Source organism: Hyla sarda, chromosome 6 (genome assembly GCF_029499605.1).
Source record: "Hyla sarda isolate aHylSar1 chromosome 6, aHylSar1.hap1, whole genome shotgun sequence".
Classification (NCBI taxonomy): domain Eukaryota; kingdom Metazoa; phylum Chordata; class Amphibia; order Anura; family Hylidae; genus Hyla; species Hyla sarda.
In genome coordinates, this window is record NC_079194.1 from 66,531,346 (window position 1) to 66,552,471 (window position 21,126).

At 39.7% G+C, this 21,126-nt stretch overlaps 1 protein-coding gene across 2 annotated transcripts in view; it reads right to left on the reverse strand.

Annotated features, from left to right (window-relative positions):
* Window positions 1-21,126, reverse strand: part of CACNA1I (calcium voltage-gated channel subunit alpha1 I) — a 721,300-nt gene that overhangs the window by 178,368 nt on the left and 521,806 nt on the right. For both annotated transcript variants that reach the window (XM_056524026.1, XM_056524025.1), the window contains exons 11-13: window positions 18,954-19,105; window positions 17,141-17,326; window positions 15,504-15,621 (exon numbers count right to left, since the gene is read on the reverse strand). In XM_056524026.1, coding sequence (XP_056380001.1) covers window positions 15,504-15,621; window positions 17,141-17,326; window positions 18,954-19,105 — 456 coding nt within the window. The remainder of the gene's footprint in view (window positions 1-15,503; window positions 15,622-17,140; window positions 17,327-18,953; window positions 19,106-21,126) is intronic.

A 21,126-nucleotide genomic window follows, 5' to 3' on the forward strand; every position in this document is an offset into this window, starting at 1 on the left:
CTGTTCGGGATAGCCGCGGCTAATCGCGGCATCCCGAACAGCTGACAGGACAGCGGGAGGGCCCCTACCTGCCTCCTCGCTGTCCGATCGCCGAATGACTGCTCAGTGCCTGAGATCCAGGCATGAGCAGTCATGTGGCAGAATCGTTGATCACTGGTTTCTTATGAGAAACCAGTGATCAATGATGAAGATCAGTGTGTGCAGTGTTATAGGTCCCTATGGGACCTATAACACTGCAAAAAAAAAAGTGAAAAAAAAGTGAATAAAGATCATTTAACTCCTCCCCTATTAAAAGTTTGAATCACACCCCTTTTCCAATAAAAAAAAAACACAGTGTAAATAAAAATAAAAATAAACATATATGGTATCACCGCGTGTGGAAATGTCCGAATTATGAAAATATATCATTAATTAAACTGCTCGGTCAATGGCGTGCGCGCAAAAAAATTCCAAAGTCCAAAATAGTGCATTTTTGGTCACTTTTTATAACATTTAAAAATAAGTCCTATCAATGCAAAAATGGTACCGTTAAAAACTTCAGATCACGGCGCAAAAAATGAGCCCTCATACCGCCCCATACACGGAAAAATAAAAAAGTTATAGGGGTCAGAAGATGACAATTTTAAACGTATAAATTTTCCTGCATGTAGTTATGATTTTTTCCAGAAGTCCGACAAAATCAAACCTATATAAGTAGGGTATCATTTTAATCGTATGGACCTACAGAATAAAGATAAGGTGTCATTTTTACCGAAAAATGTACTACGTAGAAACGGAAGCCCCCAAAAGTTGCAAAACGGCATTTTTTTTTCAATTTTGTCGAACAATGATTTTTTTTCAGTTTCTCCGTAGATTTTTGGGCAAAATGACTGATGTCATTACAAATTAGAATTGGTGGCGCAAAAAATAAGCCATCATATGGATTTTTAGGTGCAAAATTGAAAGAGTTATGATTTTTTAAAGGCAAGGAGCAAAAAAAAAACGAAAATGCAAAAACGGAAAAACCCCCGGTCCTTAAGGGGTTAATTATCGATAATTTTTTTTATAGTTCGGACATTTTTGCACGTGGCGATACCACATATGTTTATTTTTATTTACACAGTTTTTTTTATGGGAAAAGGGGGGTGATTCAAACTTTTAATAGGGAAGGGGTTAAATGACCTTTGTTAACTTTTTTTTCACTTTTTTTTTGCAGTGTTATAGCTCCCATAGGGACCTATAACACTGCACACACTGATCTCCTATGCTGATCCTTGCAAAGCCATAGCTTTGCAGGGATCAGTCAGATAGGGGCTCAATTGCTCAAGCCTGTAGCTCAGGCTTGGAGCAATCAATCCCTGATCGGACGTCACGGAGAGAGGTAAAGAGACCTCCGCCTGCGTCCCAGCTGATAAAATCGCGATGTTCCGATCAGCCCGACTGAGCTGCCGGGAACCGTTTACTTTCGTTTTCAGATGCGGCGGTCAACTTTGATCGCCGCGTCTGAAGGGTTAACAACGATCGGTGCCGCACTCTGTTAGCACAGGGTTCCGGCTATTGTTAGCAGCCGGGACCGACCCGGTGTGATAGGGGGTCACGGCTAAACCCCGTTTTTCATACCGGACCGGGCTTATGGCCTACAGGTACGCCCTAAGTCCTTAAGAGGTTAAGCATACTTGTAAACAGTAAAATAATAATAAAAAAATATGTAAATATGGGTATCTATGTAATCATATTGACTCACAGAATAAGGATAATGTCAGTTTTACTGTGAAATACACTGCATAAAAATGAAAGCCTTCGAAAGTTGCTAAATTGCATTTTGTTTTCCAATGCCCCCTATAATAATTTTTCATTTTTTTAATTAATTTCTTTTTATTTTTTCACCATACATTTTATAGTAAAATGAAAAGTGTCCTTGCAAAGTACAATTGGCCCTGCAAAAAACAAACCCTCATATGGCTCTGTAGCTGGAAAAGTCTAAGAATTATGGCCGACATTCTTTAGACTATTTAGACTTTAGTCTTTAGACTGTTTTTTGTGTCTACAAAAGGCGCAAAAAAGGCGCAAGCAGGGTTTATTTTTTGCGCCTTTTGGTTTACACATTTCTACTTATTTTGAGTTGCAATCCACTGATTTTGGCAATACACATGATATGGAAGGGTTTTATGAACTGCGCCTTTTTGTGAAAAGGTGCAATAAAGGCGCAAAGCCACTGAAAAGTCTCTAAAACTACAACAGCCCTGACTTAGCTTAGCTTGTTGGTGGATGTGAAGAGAAAAATTTCTGAAAATGTGACCTGCACAAAAATTATCAAATGCTCTGTGACATTTAATAAATGCTGTGTATCATGACCACAGTGCTCTCTGCTGACATCTCTGTCCATTTTAAGAACTGTCCAGAGTAGGAGAAAATCCCCATAGAAAACATATGCTGCTCTGGAAAGTTCCTGAAATGGACAGAGATGTCAGCAGAGAGCACTGTGGTCATGATGTCAGCAGAGAGCTCTGTGTTCCAAAAAGAAAATAATTTTCTCTGTAGTATTCAGCAGCTAATAAGTACTGGAAGGATTAAGATTTTTTTTAATAGAAGTAATTTACAAATCTGTTTAACTTTTTGGCACCAGTTGATTAAAAAAAAAAAAGTTTTCCACCGGAGTACCCGTTTACAGCTGAATTCAGCTAAAATATTGTCCTTTCTATTGTCACAAGCGCTGTACTTATGATATGTGTATATTGATGCCTAATCTGCTGCACCACTATGAGTACCAATCCCTGTATGATAGTACTAAATGTAGGATACTAGAAATTAAAATATATATAGTATGCGCTGAAAGAGACTTTGCTTGATATACCAAATACTATATGATATATGCTAACAGTTGTTATGCATACCGGTGTAGAAATGAAGATCCTCAATGTTGTTGCAGGTTGAGAATGATGCAATGAATAAATGATGGCTATAAAAAAGATAGGCAAATGAAATGGTTGGTTTCTATATATAGGTTTAGATGAATACCTTGTTAAACAATTGCTTGATGTTGCCAGTGGTGAGTAGTGACGTCACTACGGTGGCTTGAATGTTTCACATTGCCTTCAACGTGTTTTGGAAACTGATTGGCGGTTTCAATCATCTAGAATGGCAATTGTGGATTGACTGTGAATTCTTATAGTTAGGTCTCGCTTGCAATTAACTCCTTGGTGTCCAAAAACTTATGGTACATTCCACTGTTTATGTTTTTTGAAATGTCTCCAAGATAAAAAAAAAGCTAAATTTGTTCCAGGAGTATTTATCAATGTTGAAAGTATTATTTACAGAAATCCAAATAGTTCAAATTCGGCACTGAGTCCATGAGAATTTAACGTGCTTAAGTTAAATATCCACTTAGATTTAATGATAGTTGTGTGACATAATTGCCTCCCCTCCAATGGGGGGGGGGGGGTAACTTTCTCTAGACCAAAAAATGTGGACCCCCTAGTGGATGAGTTATGAGTATGCTTGTAGTGTACTGACAAGGGATGTCCCTCATACCCTCTTTGAATATTGTAAATATATTCCTTTATTCTGATCTCAAGTTGTCTTTTTGTATGACAAATATAGGTCTTACTGCATGGGCACGAGAGAGCATATAGTACGCCCTTAGTCCTACAGTGGTTATGATCTCTAATTTTATATTGGATCTTTTCCAATTTTTGAAAGGGAGAAAATTCATTAAGGCTTTGGTTTCTGTGTTCCCTTTTGCTTGTTTAATGGTTTGGGTTATCCGATTCCCTATGTTGTGTGTGAAGTTGCCTTCTTATATACGAACGAGGGGATACGTGGAATACGATGTCCTATTAGTTTATCATCGTATAAGAAATCCCAATGGCATTTTATGACAGCTGTCCATACGAATGAAGCTGTTGCTATCTGTTGGTTTGCTGTAGGTATGTGTTTGAATCTGGTTTTCTGTAATACTAATGGTTAAGTCTAAAAAATTGACCGATGTCTGACTAAAAGAAGTGGTAATATTTAAAAAAAATCTTTTTTTTATTGATGCTGGTTAAAAAAGTGGTTAGACTATCACCCCCCCCCCCTCCCAAATTAAAAGCACATAATCAATGAACCTATGCCACAGGATGAGGCCCCATAGCGGTGCTCCATCTCTGATTGTAATTTTTTTTTCAAATTTAAAATAGTTGTGCTGTAATATAAAATGTATACAATCCCCTATGTAGCCAATCTGTCACTCAGGCATGTTGTCCTCCTTCCTTAAAAAATGTTTAGCCGCCTGCCTACCTTTCTGGTGCTCTATTATAGTGTAGAGTGATGCAATATCGCAAGTACCTATAATTACATTTTCTTTCCATTCTATGTTTTGTAATATTTCCAATACATAATTTCCATAATGCTTATGAAGAAATATAAAATCCCATCCCTTCCCCAATATCGCGCCACACCCCTACCCTTCAATTCCCTCGTTGAACTTGATGGACGTATGTCTTTTTTCAACCGTACTAACTATGTAACTATTTGCCGTATCTTTCAAATAGGTTGGGAGTTTCTCTACACAAGGCTGTAAATGGGTATTTATGTATTTAGATAGATTTGCCGTTAGACGATTCCCGAGAATATACTTTTGTGTACCTTGAGGATTTGATAAAATACTGGAATTCTAGGGTTATTATTAGTGATGAACTCAGCCTCTTGTTTTGAAATGATACCTGCTTGTGTTCCTTCTTCCAATAATTAGTGGAGTTCTCTTTTATATTGTTCTGTGGGGTCACTTTTTAGTTGTTCATAAGTCTGGGTGTCAGCTAGAAGGCACAGGCATTCCCCATAGTACATATAAAGATTGTCGGCTGGGCGTATCACTAAGTTATGATTAATCTGTAGTGATTTGATCGCTTTCTGCTCACTTTTAGTTACATTTTGTTTCTGATATTTGGTGTTGAAATTTAATCTTCAAAGGTCTTTTGTTACCATATTTTCAAAGGCATACATTGCCTCCAAGGAAAAAAAGTGGATTTCTTTTTTTAAAGTTTTGTGTTTATATATAGATGATGGTGGTGGTGTAGAATAGTTTTTTGGGTTTTTTATAAAATATTTTTTTAGAGTTAGGTTCTTCATAAATGTTTTTAGGACTATATATGACTCAAACTTTTTTAAGCAAACTATATATAAACACACAACTTTTAAAAAAAATCCACTTTTATTTCCTTATCAGGAGTACTCGGAGACAATGTATGCCTTTAAAAATATGGTAACAAAAGACCTTAGAAGAGTAAATATCAACACCAAATATCAGAAACAAAAATTTTACTAAAAGTGAGCAGAAAGCAATCAAATCACTACAGATTAATCATAACTTAGTGATTCGCCCAGCTGACAAAGGCGGGAGCATAGTGATCTTAAATCATGATATGTATCATGGGGAATGCCTGTGCCTTCTAGCTGACACCCAGACATATGAACAACTAAAAAGTGATGCCAAACAACAATATAAAAGAGAGCTCCACCAATTATTGGAAGAAGGAACACAAGCAGTTATCATTTCTAAACAAGAGGCTGAGTTCATCACTAATAATAATCCCAGAATTCCAGTATGTTATCAAATCCCCAAGGTACACAAAATTATAGACAATCCTCCCAGGAGACCCATAGTCTCGGGAATCATCTGTCTAACAGCAAATTTATGTAAAAACATAGATACCCATTTACGTCCTTGTGTAGAGAAACACCTGGCCTATTTGAAAGATACGGCACATGTACTGGAAATATTACAAAACATAGAATGGAAAGAAAATGTATTATATGTACCTGCGATATTACATCACTCTACACTATAATAGAGCACCAGAAAAGTAGGCAGGTGGCTAGCTAGGAAGGAGGACAACATGCCTGAGTGACAGATTGGCTACATAGGGGATTGTGTAAATTTTTTATAACAGCACAACTATTTTAAATATGAAAACAAATTTTACAATCAGAAATGGGGCACCACTATGGGGATGAGATTCGGGCCCAGTTATTCTAACTTCCATGTGGCCTTCTGAGAAGAATCTACTATATACCTGGGGGGGGGGGGGGGGGGGGGGCACCTGGGCACAAGCCTCGTCCTGTGGTGCAGGTTCATCGATGATGTGCTTTTTATATGGGAAGGGGGGCGATAGTCTGACCACTTTTTTTTACCAGCATCAATAAAAATTATTCATTTTAAAATGTTACCACTTCTTTTAGTCAGACATCGGTCAATTTTTTTGAGTTAACTATTAGTATTACAGACAACCAGATTCAAACACATACCTACAGCAAACCAACTGATAGCAACAGCTTCATTCTTATGGACAGCTGTCACTTACCAACCTGGCTTAAAAATGTACCACAAAGCCAGATATTGAGACTTAGCAGAAATTGCTCACAAGTTGAACAATATGATCAGGAAGCCAGCACATTAGAAAATAAGTTTATTAATAAAGGTTATAAGGAGGCACCACTAATTATAGTGCAAAAGGAGGTACATGAAATAACTAGGGACCAGTTGATATCCAAATAGGAGAGGAACCGAAATTTGGAGATAAAAATCCCCATTATTACTCAATATAGCAAACAAAGCTTTTTATTTCAAAGAATCATAAAATGCCATTGGGATCTCCTATATTATTATAAACTAATAGGAGATCGCATTTCACGTATCCCCTCGTTCATATATAAGAAGGCACACAACATAGGGAATCAGAAAACCCACACCATTAAACAAGCAAAAGGGAACACAGAAACCAAATTAATGAATTTTCTTTTCCATGTAGGCAATGTACCGCCTGTAGTGCAATGAATAACCAGACCCCTATATTTAACGTTTAGAACAAATTGGAAAAGATCCAATATAAAATTAGAGATCATATCCACTGTAGAACTAAGGGCGTAATATATGCCGTGCCCATGCAGTAAGACCTATATTGGTCATACAAAAAGACAACTTGGGATCACAATAAAGGAATATATTTACAATATCCAAAGAGGATACAAGGGAAATCCCTTGTCAGTACACTACAAGCATACTCATAACTCATCCACTAGGGGGTCCACATTTTTTGGCCTAGAGAAAGTTACCACCCCATTGGAGGGGAGGCAATTATACCACATAACTATCCCAAATGGAATCTAAGTGGATATTTAATCGCTACTACAACGGAAAGCACACATAAGAGACTCGGTATTCGGTAACAATCACCATATGCATAGATTAGTGTTATCACTATAAGAAGCCAGATTACATGCAATAGCGTGTGGAGATCAGGCAGTGCTAATGTACTTTTTTTGCAGCAACCAAACTTTTTGTATCAGGGTGTGGATTATAGGTTGCACTTGTTTTTTCTGCAGGACAATACTTAGAGTTTGAACAGCTGTAACGGCAGGACCATGCTGCAGCAGACATATATATGCGGGGCAATCAAGTGCTATGGTGGAATCCTATAGAAATGGTGCTGTTCACATAAATAGTAAATATGCAACATGCTAAATACAGCAAGGTATACCAAAAATACTTGTTACTCCCTTGTAAAGGCGAACATGACAGCAGCATTAATAAAGTGCATTATAGGCTAACATACAACTTCTTTATTTTTAAGGGGTCCTCTACCTTCAGCTCCAGGGGACTTCGATGGGGGCGGCTTGTGTGCCCTCATACGCAAACCTCTTCCTGGGGCTGTAGGAGAGGACCCTCTTTGCATCTGACTCCCCCATTTGAGCAAAGTGATATCATGGAGGCAGTACAAAGATGATGTGCTGATTATATAGCAAGGCACTATGGAGGAACTTGATACATTCATGAACTATCTAAATGCTAATGACCTTAACATACATTAACCTACAAGACCAGTCGTTGTGTTATTGATTTTGTAGATGTCCAAATTCAAGTGGACGATAATGGATACCTCCAGACGGAAGAGATGTTTGAGATCCAAACACTAGACCTCAAGAAAAGATTCCAGGAAAGAGGCTATAGTAATAGGATCATAAAGCATACATATTGGTGAGCTAAGTGGGCGACACGGACCTCGCTACTACATCGTCAGCAGGAGGACCAACAGACATCAAAACAGGTAAGATGCATTCTGGCTTTCACTTCTAAGAGCACTCAGATAGTAGATATTATGAAACAACACTGGTCAATACTTCTCACCGACCCCACATTCAATCGCATATTACCCTCCAGACCGTCAGTGGCATATCGTCGTACCAAAAATCTGAAAGATGTGTTCGTGTATAGCTATTATGCATCTAAAGAGACTGCACCCATTTTTGGGGCCAGCAGACCCAAATGGGGGTGTTCAGCTTGTGGCAAGTGTGTCGCATGCTGTAACATGGACATGACTATCATTTTCGTTGATGCATCCAAGCCAAGGAGCTATAAGATCAGATCTACTATGAACTGTTCCACACAAGGAGTCATTTATGCTGCCACCTGTCCTTGTGATTTAATTTATGTAGGGATGACTATACAGGAACTTAAACGACGAGTTCATGAAAACGTTCGGGATATTCAGGGGACATACAGGAATTGAAAACCATTCCTCGTCTCTTTAAATTGAAACACCAATGGGATGCTTCCCTCCTTCGATTTCGGGGAATAGACCATGTGCCCATCGGACCTAGGAAAGGTAATTGGCCCAGACTTCTTGTTCAGCGAGAAACACGCTGGATTTTTAAGTTGGGAACCATAACCCCCTATGGCCTTAATGAGGTCAACAGCTATGTCCCATTCCTATAAAGGTGCTTAGGAGTCCCTTTTGCAATCTTTTACATTAATTCAACTCGGTTTGGTTTTTATCTTTTCTATTTTTTACCTCTGTTATTTTAAATGGTTTTATTCTCTTTTTTTCCCTCCTGCATGTTTGGTGTACCATAAATGATGTCCATTTACCTACCTCTCTGTGATTAAGTATTTCCATCTTTGCAACGTCATGAGCATAATGGAGCTGTCATCTATTGCCGCCTTCCTTTTGGACTCTTTATATGATGTCACAATTTGTGTAACACCGACATATAACTATTTTTATACATTTTTACATACCCTTATGTAACTTTTGTACCCTCGGCACCCCTTTTGTTATTGATCAGGTGCCTTGGGGAACCATTTCCGATCTGTTATAGAGATCTTCGGGGTCCTTGTGTTATGGACGTGGTCCATCGGTTTGTATGGGTAATTTCTTGATTTAGGTGTACCAGCAGAGCCATGAAGTATATTAAAGGCAAGTGATGAGTTCACAGGTCAATAGGACTCCTCTTTTTCTTCTCCTTCTTTCCCTTGTTCCCGTCCCTCCTTTTCTTCCCATTCCCTTCCCATTGCGTATGAAGCCGGTGGGAGGAGTTGGATCAGGGCACGGGCTGTGGCATCCATGCCGGAGGTGTCCCGCTCCTTCCCTCCTATGGTGTATGGCTACGCCGTTGGTGGGAGGGACCGAAACACGACGGCTGACATCACCTGTTATCTCTCCCCCCTGTATACGCTCTGGTGTGCAGATGGGAGGGTCCGGAGCTCCGGCACACACACACTATAGGGTCCTATTGTAAGTGGGCGGCTAGGCATACACTACATTCCATCTGGTCCATATATTACAGGACCACTATCAGCTGACTGTTACTTAGGACATTATTGGCTACTTGGGTATATATATATATATATATATATATATATATATATATAGGAGGGTTGTTGAAGCCATGACCATGCCCCGGAAGAAGCCTTGGAGCGAAACGTTGGTTGTTGGAGGCCTGCACGCTGCACTATTGGTAACCAGTGTGCTACACGCTTACACTTTGTATTTATATACTTATATATCTGCACTTATTTTTGTTCTAGTATTGACCAGCTTGTATACTTTACTGAATGCACCTCATTTACTATTGCTGCTATATTATTGCTATTGAGCATTGGATGGTTCATATACCACCTGTAATGCACTTTATTAATGCTGCTGTCATGTTCCCCTTTACAAGGGAGTAGTGAGTATTTTTGGTATACCTTGCTGTATTTTGAATGTTGCATATTTACTATTTATGTGCACAGCCCCATTTCTGTCAGTTTCCACCATAGCACTTTCCATTTTGTGTGATTTTATTCTTGTCTTGTTTGTCAATTGCATTTATGTCAATAAAGTTTTGCTTTATCAATGATCTCAGTACGCTATTTTTCGTTGATTAATCTGCAGTTTTGGCGTAGGTCAGTTATGCTTGGAAAATTTTGTTTGCGTGTGTAATCATTCTCAACCTGCAACAACATTAAGGATCTTCATTTCTACACAGGTATGCATAACAACTGTTAGTATATATCATATAGTATTTTGTATATCAAGCAAAGTCCCTTTCAGTAAATCAGGTGTTTATGACAAAACACACCCACTTCTAAAGTCTCGCCCTCTTTATACTAAGTAACACCTACTTTTTTGATCATGGTATAAAGTTGTGGAAGTGTCTTGGAGATCATTGGAGAGCAATATATTGTTTAGGAGAGCTGTGGGAAAGTTGTAAAATAAGATCAATAGGGTATATTAACTAAGCCACGCCGGCAGCATATATCCTCAAAAGTAATAGATTCTGCACAAGAATGTGAAACTTTTGTGGATATATGCCACTTCCTACAAGGGGGAAAAGAAGGAAGCAGAGAGGGGGCTGGAAAGTGGTTTGTCTTCACATGAAGAGGGGGCACAGTGAGCCCTCCTCACATGCTACTATAGGGTTGATTTACCATACAGCACCAAAAGTCGCGAAAATCTATACCAGCCCAGAACTGGTGTATATTCCTGCACTGGGCACAATGGCAGCCAGGGAGCAACTGGATTTAAGAGCTGTGCGTAAATCCAGTCAACTTTGGCATACTGTTTGTGTGCGGCATATGAAAATGCTGCACATAGTAAATCTCCCCCAATATGTACATTTTTATGACTTAAATTTTTTTTTGGGGGGGGGGGGGGAAGAAATTATATAATTTTTTTTCTTTTAACTTACATCCCCCATGTAGGGTTCTAACATACAAAAACTGTCTTAAACACAGTTGACTTCCCGCAAGCTAATGTCAAGAACCATGGCTCCCACCAATGAGCGGTAGATTTATCTATAGGAAAATTTGTATCTTGTTTGTTTCCTTTATCAAAATGTATAAAAGAAAACATTTTATATCCATAGAAATCTTGATACAACAGGTATATTCTGTCCAGTAAAAAAGGAATATCAAACAGCAATCCATATGGAGTAATTCTTCTATATCAATGGACAAATCTCTTTCACCCAATTCCCTAGCACATGCCTGCCCGGCTGGAAAATGGGCTGTTTTCTGGTTTCATTTTGTATTATATCAGTATTTCTCTCTGCATCTCATTTGTGAGATCCGTCACCTAACACAAAACTTCAATTCAAGCACCAACTTTATTGCACTCATGGATTCACATTAACACAATATTCTCTTCCATGGGCTGTTAACCACCGCCTGCTCCTATACATCTCCATGATTTTATGTAGACTTCAAAACCTCTCAGGCGTATATTAATATGCACAGAATTTCAAGCTTCCAATGATATCTCACAAAAATGGTGCAGTATAAAAATGCATTTTCTTTTCTGACAGATAGGGAATTAAAGACCCAGGAAAACAGCTAAATGAGTCAAATCAGATTTGAAGCAGTTCTATACTTAGATACACTCCACGTTTCTTATTTAAAGGGGTACTCTGCCCCAAGACATCTTATCCCCTATCCAAAGGAAAGGGGATAAGATGTGTGATCACGAGTGTCCCCGCGATCTCCGTGCAGCACCCGGCATTCTAAACAGTATATTTAGAAAGCTGTGTTCCAATGGTGGGAGATGTAACGTCAAGTCATGGCACCTCATGATATCACGTGACGCCACCTCGTGACATCATGCCAGGCCCCCTCCATTCATGTCTATGGAGGGGGTGTGGTGTGACGTCACAAGGGGGCGTGGTGTGACGTCACGACTCCTGCTGCGGGAACCCAGCATTCTATGCATATTGTTTAGAATGCGGGGTGCTGCATGGAGATTGTGGGGTCCTAGCAGCGGCATAGGGGATTAGATGTTTAGGGGAGGATTGCCCCTTTAAACACTGTCAGATTGGTTGGATTGGCTGAAAAGGTGTTGTGAAGCACATTTACAAAAATAATTTAGCTTTTTTGCATCATGTGTGCTGATTAAAAAAATGGGTTGTGGTATCAGAAAGGGGTGGGGCTTAAATTATGGCAAATTATGGCATAATATAACAAAAACTCCTGACATTAACTGTATCACCTAAAAGGGGGTGTAGACTAATAGAAGACAGTGGTAAGATGCACCAGATTTTCAAACAGCCTTATAGATATTGTTAAAAATCTGTCTCAATCTTAAAATTCTTAGTCTAAGTTAATACTAGCAAGATTTTGAATATTTGCAACATTCATGCGTGGACACAGCTTCAGGGGAGGTGTATCAGACTAGGTTTCTACACAGGTTTTTTTTAGGGGTTTTTCTTTGGAATACTGCCACTGCAGTTTTTGAGCCAAAGCCAGAAGTGTATTCAAAAGGAATAGAAATAGAAAGGACTTATACTTCTCCATTCTACGGGACACTGAATTCTGGCAGTTTTCCAAAAAGTGTCAGAAAAAAGCCTGTGCGGAAACCTAGCCTGACTGCTTTATATCCATTTTATTTTTTTGGAACATGGGGTCGTGGACTTTACTCTCTCTGGGGCAGGACTGGTTTAGTTGAGAAGCTGCCCAACATCCTTGTGACATAAAAAAGCGACTATAAATGTGCAATAATATACTGCTATATCACTTTGATGTGAGTAACATCAGTAAAAGTACACAGATCTTCACAAGAAATTCAGCAATAATTACTGGAAATACACATCAAATAAAACAGCCGGGCCAGGGGGCAGGGGGGCATATACATATGTAGTTAGGGCCCCGACCACCACACTGCAGGGGCCCTCCTGGAGTAAAACACTGTATTCCAGGGCAAGCACAGTTTTCAACTATGTGTTCATCATTAAAGTTATAATATGTCTTCCATGTATACTGTTACATATTATTTGGAAATCGTATGATTTAAAAGTATACAGTATTATCATAAATATTTGTCTTCCTTATATTTATGTTCATGTTGGGGGGGAGTTGGTTTAGGAGGAGGCAGGGTAACAGGTTTTGCCCGCTCTCCCTTGGCTGGGATTGTGAATTGAGAACAGTGTTCATATTACTTTGCAATCCATGTCATTTGCTTAGTGTGTGTGCTACTTTTCATTATTCAGCAATATGCTTTACGAAAGGATGTCAACTAAGAAGTCTCCAGGGTTTTCAAAAACTCTCTTCTGGGATCTCAGCCCACACAAGGATTCAGCTATGAATGCAAATATTGTACTAAAATATCATACATAAGTTAATCTGTAACTAAGACCGAATTCTGCACAATGTGTAGCCTAATTCGCAATGCATTTTAAAGGGAATCTGTCACTAGTTTCATGTTCGATAACAATAGGTTACAGGTAGTATATAAGCAATGTTGCTAGGTATATACAAAGTCCATCACAGGTAAATGGTGCTATCGTTCACCATCAATCCAGACTATATTCAAACTAGTTTCATGTTGTCTGAACAGCATGAAACCGAGACAACTATGGTTGGAAAGTGGAGACTGGTCTTGTGGGTGGTCCCTGGGGGCTTCTCCATGTCCTACTGGCCCTGATTGATACATCCCTCCGGATACACAATCCAATGACTTGGAGCCCTGATCCCTGATAAAGTTATGGGAATTATGGTTTTTGGCTGATCCAGGCAGACCCAGTCATACCTAAATCCCATCCCCCTCACACACTCCACACACCCCCATCGGACACCGGACATACTTTCCAGCAGTAGTACACAAAGTATGTACACATCATACGCACAGAATACATATAGTATACAAACACAGTAAACACATAGAGGGGGAGTTATCATTGGTTTTACCCTGGTTTTGTGGGGTAAATTTGTCGCACAGTTTGTCTCAGATGCTGTATAGACACTTTTGATTGCAACTTTTGCTTTAGAAGGTTTTTCAAAAAGAACATACCAAGTGGTGATTTCAGTTGATATCATGCAGTAGTCAGGAATTTATGTGTGATTTTTCAGTTTTTCGCATCTTTTGGCGCAACTAAGCTAACTGAGGCACAAATCTATACCGGACCTGACTTGGCTTACAAACTGTCTGTGGACAGCATTATTAAAAAGTCCCAAATTGGTTGCATGGGTTACAAAGTTTCACAAAAAGTCATAGAGGAGACATCATCCAAAGTGGAGTACTGAAGTAAGAAATGTGATCAGTTCCAAAATAATAAATAAAATTGGAGCTCATACACAGTTTCCACCACACAAATTAATGGAGTAAAAAGATGTGCACCTACACTACTTTATGAATACCCCTCACAGTATATACACACTCAATGGGGGAGATTTATCAAAACCTGTCTAGAGGAAGAGTGGTGCAGTTGCCCATAGCAACCAATCAGATGGCTTATTTTATTTTTCCCAGGCCTCTTTAAAAATGAAAGAAGCAATCTGATTGGTTGCTATGGGCAACTGCACCACTCTTCCTCTGCACTGGTTTTGATAAATTTCCCCTAATGTGTACATAGTATATGCAAACAGTAGTATACAAAGTATATAAAAACAGTAGTATACACAGTACATAGTATATAAAAACAGCAAAATACCAGACGGCCGCTGCCACCCAATAAAGGACCACCTTACGTCTGGGCCTTGTTAGTCTAGTGCAAGTTACAACACTGCTTTCCAACTCCTCCAAGGAAGAGCCCATCCACAGTAATATCAGGGACAAGATCCAAAGTAAGGACTCAACATTTGTAGCTGCACTACATATAAAACACATCTACAGCTGCCGGAAGAAACAATATAAGCAGCTTAATATCAGACACGCCATGCAGTCCAATTTAAACTCCAGTATTAGGGTATGTTCAAAAGGAATGAAATACTGCAGATTTATTGCATTTTTGCTAAACACTTATTTCTTGGGCAGAATACTGGCTCATAAGTTATCTCAGTTTCTGTCCTTCTGTTTAAATCCCACCAAGGGAAACATTTACATGGATGTTTTCCCTGTGTTTCTGTAGACTTTCTTCCACTGTCCAAAAAAGACTGATAGGCGAGTTTGAAATTTAGATTGTGGACTCTGGGACAGAGCTGCGTGAGGACAAGCTCTGAACAGCACTTAAACACATGTTAGCACTTCATAACTAAAGGAATTATTATTAGATTTAGTGCAGATTTTGACTTTCCTATTTAAGTTAATTTGGAAAATTCCCACAAGTCTGCAGCGTATCCACCAGGTATGAACACAGCGCCTTACTCGGATTCTAAAAATATAGTCACATTTTCCAATCCACTTCAATGTGTATAGTCTCAATTCACAGTATAGAGACTGTATGATGCATATGTCGAATGTATAAGCGGCAAAACACAAAAGAAAACAATGAGATTCATGAAGAATTAAGAGGCAAACCTGGAAGACTGTAACAATGGCCCAAAGCAAAGAGTCAAAGTTTTTGCGGTCAGGAACAGTGTCTCCGGAGTCTGTTCTAAGACTAAATTTACATCCAAAAATATGCATCCCAAGAATACTGCATGGGGAAAAAAAGATACAATTATTATATTCATTGATGCATTGCATGTAATTCTTACATAGACATTCTTAGTACTGAAATACAATCTGAGTGCTCAATTTGCTGCAGACACCATTGAATATCCTGGAGCTGAAGTTGGCCGCCAAGTGTCATTGAGGCAGAGTCGTTCTGCTCAAGTGCCACAGTGTGAAACACCTCCCTGCTTGCCTTTACCTCCCAGCTGTAAGATGTCTGATGTATAGAGCTCTGTACATTAGTCAAGGAGAGCTGGGTGGTGAGGACAAGAAAGGAGGGGTTCCAGGTTGTGGCATTTGAGCAGTTTGGCTCTGCCTCAATGACACTTGGCTGACAAATAAAAGACAATATTATAAATTTGGCAACCACCATCAGCTCCAGGAAAGGTACAGCTTGCCTTTCTACCCGAATTACTATCCAATGGTATCTGCAGCTCTTTGTGGCAAATAGATCTGACCCATTCCCTGTAAGGCTCTGTTCACACATCTGATGGAAGCTCTGAATGTCACCTCTAATGCAAATGTGAACGCAAAATTACCTGTAGGATGTGGCTAAACTTCTCTGCAATTGTGACACATAAAAACCTGCAATTCATATAGTTGAGTGATATAGGTGGAAAATGTTTTCATTTTACAAAACCATTTTGACATAGGAGAAGATATTTTTTGCCAGATAGGCTATTTTTTTTGTACTATTTTAGGATACAGTAATTAATTTTTTTAAAATAATTTTTGAAATAATTTTTATGATTAGATAACTAAGGGTATTGATAAAAGCCTGGGCATCAGGACTTTACAGCACTTAGGGCTGCCTGTCTTCTGAAGCACAGCGGTTAAAAGATGAGTGCATCAAAAATACAAAGCTGTCGTAAAAACACTATATGGTGATCAAAAAGGGTTTTACGAATATTCCAGTCATGAAAAACGTATCCCCTATCCACAAACTGGTCTCTTGAAATAAGTTTCTGATTGCAGGGGTTCTGACCACTGTAACTAATTTCCTTCCTCGCGGTCTCCAGAAGGGGGCCCAACTCTTTCTGCTAAGTGTTGCGGCCCCCATCTTCTTCAGACATATTAGTGATTGACTAAGTGGGCCGTCACTGTTGAGACTATGCCTGACTAAGCAGGAAGAGTTGAGCCTCGTTCTTGAGACCGCGGGAAAAGGAAAGAAAATATATAAGAAACTTATTTAAACAATAACTTGGGAGGTGTAGATCACATACTACATCTGGGTCAAGTAGAGAAACTAATAAGAATGTAATGATTTCCTAAATAAAATTATTAAAATATTAAAGGGTTACCAAAGGATAAGGGATAAGATGCCATAGGGCCCGAGTACCCCTTTAAAATTATATCAGGTAGTTATTATCGCTGCAATTTCTTGTATCTTCACATTTTACTGAGATTAATGGTTCGAATATACAATTCATGGCAAGATTACTAAATGTATTGGACAAGCCACCTGGCAAAAAAAATTGGATGTAAATTTTTTAATATCTCACCTGAAGATGAAGATGAAGAGCATTAGCAGCATGCAGAAGGTAGCCACGTTGTCCATTGTCTTCATTAGGACCACCAGCTGCCTCCTCAGCGCCGGCATAAACCGTACAAGTTTCAGCACCCGCAGGAGGCGAAAAGTTCTCAAAACGGACAGCCCGCCGTCATTCTGCCCTATGATCTCCCAGACGCTGTAGAACAGATACTGGTGGTTATAAGGAGAAATTAGCAGAAAATATGATGATAAGATGAGAAAAGAATCGATATACAATTCTCATGTAAGTCTCTCCCTTATATTCTGCTCAGATGATATATTAACTCCGTAATTACAGGGATTTCTGAACCAGCGAGCAAAGGAAGAAAGTTTATTTTAGTAATGGGCGATTAAACATGCTGTAGATATTAATAATGGTTGGGAATATGGATTGGAAATGATTATTATAGAGGAAAAAAGACTTAATGATTTCTGCTTATATATATTTAATAACTAAGAATTCTGTTCTTCAACATAGCTGCATTTAGAATTAAGGGGTCTCATTTATGTGTGATAACATCGAATCATAGCAGAGCTTTCCAAACTTTCCATTTTGGTGACACCCTTTTTCGATGTGTATAGTTTTTACTCCTCGCTGTACCGCCAATTGTACGTATAAGTTAACTCGTCCTATGACGCACAACGTGATGCCCGTATCAGCATTACAAATGTGGCTGCTATCCTCATGGGCCATTTTATCACCCCCTGTGCCACTTCATCACACCACTGTGCTATTTGACCCCCCTTGATTGCCCTCCCCCATCTAAACCCTGCCCCCTTAATATCCATGAACCCTGCCCATCAGAATATGTGAAGCTAAAGCATGGTAAAGCAAGCAAGTTGGGGAAAACTGTATAAGGGCAAATTGAACAGTGAGATATTATCACCATGGCCCATAGAATTTCTTATAGAAAAGAACTTGAATAGTGAGTGGTCCAGGTATTGAGACCCCCACCATTTGCTAAAACAAAAGGGCCAAAGCTTTAATGGGGTACTCCGGCGAAAACCTTTTTTCTTTTAAATCAACTGGTGGCAGAAAGTTAAACATATTTGTAAATTACTTCTATTAAAAAATCTTAATCCTTTCCGTACTTATTAGCTGCTGAATACTACAGAAGAAATTCTTTTCTTTTTGGAATGCTCTCTGATAATATCACGAGCACAGTTCTCTCTGCTGACGTTATTATAATAACAAAAATGCTTTATTTATTGTTGTCCTTAGTGGGATTTGAACCCAAGTCCCCAGCATTGCAAGGCAGCAGTGCTAACCACTGAGCCACCATGCTGCCCTTAGCAGACATCAGCTATGCATGGTTGCTGAAATGGACAGAGATGTCAGCAGAGAGCACTGTGCTCGTGATGACATCAGTGTTCCAAAAAGAAAGGAATTTCCTCTGAAGCATTCAGCAGCTCATAAGTACTGGAAGGATTAAGATTTTTTAATAGAAGTAATTTACAAATATGTTTAACTTTCTGCCACCAGTTGATTTAAAAGAAAAAAGGTTTTCACCGGAGTACCCCTTTAAGCTAAGCACTGTGCATTGTATAAAAAGTTTTTGGAAATGACAGTGTCCATTTAATAATGACTATTAATCATGGAAAGTAAGTTAATAATCCATTGCACAGCTAGCAGAACAATGGCAGATTTAGGCAGCAGGCATCACATTCATAGATTAAATAAATACTATTGGTAGTATAGTATAGAACTTCTAGAATTGTGCTTATCAACAGCGAAATTGTTCCTGAAATTGGGAAATAAATGTAAAATGAGACATGAACCATACCTGATAATGACTATGATGCCATCAAAGATGTTATATGGATTCCGCAAGTAGTCAAAAAGACCGAAGGCAGAAAGTTTCAGCATCATCTCCAGGGCAAACATGCTGGTGAAGACAATGTTGCTGATCTCCAGGATGTTGGTGAGCTCCTCTGGCTGTGGAAAGAAAGAAATATATCTGACCTATCAATAAACATAATAGCATTCTCTCTAGTGGTTCTAGTAACAGTACTATAGTATGGTATGTATAATATATAAAGAATAATGTATAGCAATAGGTATAGTCCATAGACACAGAAGTACCGTATTTTTCGCCCTATAGGACGCACCGGCATATAAGAAGCACCCAATTTTAAAGGTGCAAAACCTAGAAAAAAAAGATTCTGAACCCAACAGTGATCTTAAACCTGCGGACCTCCAGATGTTGCAAAACTACAACTCCCAGAATGCCCGGACAGCCATTGGCTGTCCGGGCATGCTGGGAGTTGTAGTTTTGCAACATCAGGAGGTCTGCAGGTTGAAGACCACTGGTATAGGAGGTAATACTCACGTGTTCCCGCCACTCCGGACCCGTCACCGCTCGTCACCGCTGCCCTGGATGTCGCTCCATCACTGTCGCCGCGTCCCCGGGGTGTCCCCGTCGCTCCGGACGTCTTCTTCCCCGGGATCCAAGCTCTCCGTCGCCGTCATCACGTCGCCGTCATCACGTTGCTATGCACGCTGCTCCTATTGGATGACGGGACGGCGTGCGCGATGACGTAGAAGGAGAGCGCCGCCATGCAGGGGATCCTGGCATGGAGCAGACACCGAGGAGGCAGTTAAGGTCCCTCCCGGTGTCCTGTAAGCTGTTCGGGACGCCGCAATTTCACCGTGGCGGTCCCGAACAGCCTGACCGAGCAGCCAGGTTAGAGTCACTTTCGCTTCAGACTCGGCAGCCAGCTTTGATCGCCGCATCTGAAGGGTTAATACAGGGCATTACCGTGATCGGTGATGTCCTGTATTAGCCGCGGGTCCCGGCCGTTGATGGCCGCAGGGACCGCGGTGATAGGTGTGTATTCGCCGTATAAGACGCACCAACTTTTCCCCCCAGTTTTGGGGAAGAAAAAGTGAGTCTTATGTGGCGAAAAATACATACCGTTATTTTACTGCCAGATTATAAAAGAATCAATTTAAAATTAAATACTTAAAATAAAAGGAAAAATTGAGACCCACATATCTTTGTGGGATTGGCTTTGATTTCCATAGAAAAAAATGTAGATCCAGCTCCTGATACTATCCACGTGGGAAACGGCCCATTGATGTCCGCCTTTCCAAATTACTTTGCGCCATGGACTAGATTATTGTTCAGACTGGTGCTGAACTGACTTGCGTTTTCTTGTCATCCCTTCAGCTTGCTTCATCTACTTTGGTCACTAATTCTAGAGATTGCACCTGCATAGAGCATTGTGTTTTACTTACAGTATGAGAAGTTGTCATATGGCCGAGAGAACCTAATGCACACTGTGTATAATCTGTGTCTAGGGTACAGTTTTGTGCATTGTATTGCCCTTATAGCATTTATGAAGGAATTCCAAGAGTAAAGGGTTAAAAATTTGCATATGCCTCAAATCAGATATATGATTCCACATGATCCCGTACTAGCTTCTATACAGACCCTAGAATGCTGTGGAAAGAGTTCCTAGTCCAAACCCCTGTCCTGAAAGGGCTTGACTTAAAAGCTGTCTAGGTCTGGTTTTTGCCTTAGGATTTTGTCTAGTTGTGTTACATACACCTAGGCCAGAGTGTTATTCCTACAGTAGGTCTAGTGCCACTCTTGTCCTATATTTTGCTTAAATCCAAACCTGCTACAATGACATCACTGTCCTGTCCCAATTGCAAATTCTATAATTTGAGAAAGATTTGTGCTGCATGTATGCAGGTTGCCTCCAGTCAATGCTATGAAGGCAAAGTGCTCAAGTTTCCAGCCAAAGGAGTATTGTTTAGCCAGAGAGAAGAAAGCAGAACAAAGGTCTCTCTGCATACACTGATCTCTTCAGTGACCTAGGGTTGGAGTTAGTGCTGTGTGGTTCAACATGTCACAGAAGTTACTACACATAGGGTATCATGCCACAAACCCATGAGTAAAAAGTATAAATATTTGTACCACAGTAACTCAAGCTAACTGGACTTTATTCTGT